Source organism: Prosopis cineraria, unplaced genomic scaffold (genome assembly GCF_029017545.1).
Source record: "Prosopis cineraria cultivar Desert tree isolate PC_DT_omini unplaced genomic scaffold, ASM2901754v1 PC9, whole genome shotgun sequence".
NCBI classification, from domain to species: Eukaryota; Viridiplantae; Streptophyta; class Magnoliopsida; order Fabales; family Fabaceae; genus Prosopis; species Prosopis cineraria.
This window is the reverse complement of record NW_026555340.1, coordinates 14,803,966-14,807,007: the sequence shown is the minus strand read 5'-3', so window position 1 is coordinate 14,807,007 and position 3,042 is coordinate 14,803,966. Positions and strand designations below refer to the sequence as shown.

The 3,042-nt window shown below is 34.1% G+C and overlaps 1 protein-coding gene across 1 annotated transcript; it reads left to right on the top strand.

Annotated features, from left to right (window-relative positions):
• Window positions 1-914: 914 nt before the first annotated feature.
• Window positions 915-2,463, top strand: LOC129319592 (uncharacterized). Its single transcript, XM_054964690.1, has 2 exons — window positions 915-1,001; window positions 1,276-2,463. Exons 1-2 carry the CDS (start codon window positions 915-917, stop codon window positions 2,242-2,244), a joined length of 1,056 nt encoding a protein of 351 aa, XP_054820665.1. The 3' UTR covers window positions 2,245-2,463.
• Window positions 2,464-3,042: the final 579 nt, after the last annotated feature.

The following is a 3,042-nucleotide window of genomic DNA, read 5'->3' as shown; positions in this document are numbered from 1 at the left end:
ATAATTGAAATAGCTTTCAAAATTAAATTATATTTAGTATAAATAATTATTATGAGTAACTTTGAATTTCAAAATTTAAAATTGAATCCATTTTTAAAATTTAAGTCAATACATCTTCAAATTAAATAAGATAAAATTTGATTACATAAAATAAGATGTTAATCCATCAATATATATTTAAAATCATATTTTAAAGTAAACTACATATATAAATATATATGTTATATATATATATATATACACACACACATATATATTGTGACTAGCCTTCAAGTTTATTTATAAATATTTAAAACTTTAATCCAAATCTATTTACAAACTAACAACAAAGCCTAGCTTCCTGAACATAAATCACATAAGACATGAACATAAAACTATTAATATATATAATGATAATGATGATAAGATTAAAATTAATCTTTTTTCTCTATTCAATAAATAGAATTAGAGGAGTACATTTAAATTCTCCCATAAGCAATGTAAAAATAAGAATCCTTTAATAATTTTTGCAACAAAATTGCTACACAGGATTCTAGTGCGATTTTTTCTAAAATTCATATATTTTTCTGTGATTACATATCTAAACTTTTTATTTTATTTTATTGTTCAAATAAGTTTATGTTTATCAAATTGATTTAAAAAAAAACTATCTATATATAAATCATGTTAAAGTTACTAACTGTTATCCTAACACTAATTTATAAACTTAAATTTATTCTAATTTTTGTTTTGCAATTTTAATACAAAAAACATTCTTGATGCTCTCATTTTTGTTTTTTTGGTCAATCTCATTTTTGCTTTCGGAAACATTAAACCTCAGCTCGAAGAGCTCAAATGAGTGTATCAAAAACCAAAAATACTCAAATGAAGGCGCGCAAAATCCTCGATTCCAAATCAGAAATTGAGAAATTTGAATGCGTCGCAAATCCGAGGCCCTTCGCATTGCAATGCAAACTAACATCTCGTTGCCACTCAAGCTTCAAGTCCAATCTCTCTTTGAGGTATGCCCAATGCTTGAATTAAGGTAGATATATTCTCTTTCCTTCTGCCATTTTCGGAGTTATCAGGGTATTTCTTGAGAATGAGTTTGCATTGTTGTAGAGCAATGCAATTATATTCTATCAACAATTTGTCGAGATCCTTTCTCTCTCGGTTCTCTACTCTTGTTTCTTCCCTGACCCAAGCCTCAGCAGAACACATTTCCATCATTGATTACCTAAACACCAATTTCAAATTCTCTAAATCTCAGTTCGACTCTCAAAACGACTATCTCAGGCTAGGTGCCCTCCGCATCCAAGGACAGCGGTAAATTATTTGAAACAGATTGGACTTTCTGAATCGCAGATTCTATCCATGATTGGTGTTCAACCCGAAATATTGTTCTTGCGTGTCGATGAAACCCTGAAGCCGAAAATTGAGTACCTTAAGCTGCTAGGGTTTCAGGGCTCTGAATTGGCTAAGCTTCTGTCCAAGAATCCAATTTTTTTGATGTTGAGTTTGAATAAAACGTTGGTGCCCTCTGTGGAGGCTATTAGGAAAATAGTTAATGTAGAGGAAGATTTGATTAAGTTGCTTCGCAGAGATGGGAGTTGGATAATCAAAGACCACAGAAAGATTTTGCGCAATGCTTCTTTCTTCCAGAGTTGTGGGATCGTTGGGTCTCAGCTTTCACATTTATGCGTACAACATGCTCGCCTTTTTGTCATGCGAGAGTCCGTGCTTCGAAGCTATGTTTCACGGGCTGTAAACATGGGTTTCTGCATACACTCAAGAATGTTGGTACATGCGGTCCTGGCAATTAGTGGCTTAAGCTTTGATACGTTTAACAAAAAGTTGGAGTCAATTCAGAGTTGCGGGTTTTCTAAACAAGAGACCATGCAAATGCTTAGAAAGGCTCCCTCGTTGCTTCATCGATCTGAGAAGAATCTAAAATTTGGAATTCAAGCGTGCTTTGGTAAAATTATGCTGCCTAAGTCACTGCTTGTTAAGAACCCTGTGATTTTGACGTTAAGCTTGGAGAAAAGGGTGATTCCTCGATGGAGGGTTTTGCAACTCCTAATCTCAAAAGAGTTACATAAGAAGAATCCAAGTTTTCTTAAAGTGCTACTATTGCCGGAGGGGAAATTCTTGCAGGAGTATATTTTCAAGTTTAGCTATGATGTAGAGGCATTATTAGCAGCTTACAAGAGTCAGCATAGAGGAAGGAATGGGAGTTTCAATTCTGACGCCATTTTTCTCAGTTAACATTTGTAACTTTATAGTTGAGTTGGCAAAATTTCTCTACAATTACAACTCTAATTTGAATGATATGCATTGTAAATTCGAGTTTTGTAGATCTTATTTACTCGTCATGATCTATTTGTGTATGAATCAAAAGAAAATAAGAACCTTCAAAATAACCCCCTCACCTTGTGTCCCTTTCCTGACTCTGTAAATCTGCCATATCCTCTGAATAGCAGCATCTCCCCATTCAAGCCGTAGATGTTAAAGCTTGGAAAGCAAAGAAGTTGGATAAGAAGCATGGAATTAGAAGAGTAGAAAGAAGGGAATAAGAGATTAGATCTGAAAATTGGTTTCTGACCGTAGAGAAAAGATTGAGGAGTGTGCTTGTGTTCTCTTGATTAAACTGATAATGGAGCTCAATATGTCTGCTTCTTGCATGGCACGTTGGAGTCAAGGCCAACTTTAGTGTACTTTGACTGCCACATTTCAAGATGAGCCAGTTTATGTTTACACCGAGATGAGCCAGTAATAATGGCTACAGCAACTTTGTATTTTGGTACTCTAGTTGATAATGAAACAATTCTCATCTTTTTGTTTCTTCCCATGTCTGCACGGCCAGTGAAGAAAAGCAATCATGTTAGTTTCTTTCGTGTTACAAGAAAGAAAAGCTTATTTTATATAAAGCAAAATTCTCTTGGTGGCTTTGAGATGAATTTTCTAGGAACATGCAAAAATTGACACGTGATCCACTGTGGAACTGATGTTGGGCTGTGAATGTCATGTGTTATTGCAGTCTACGGGTAGACTTCTTTAGTATTA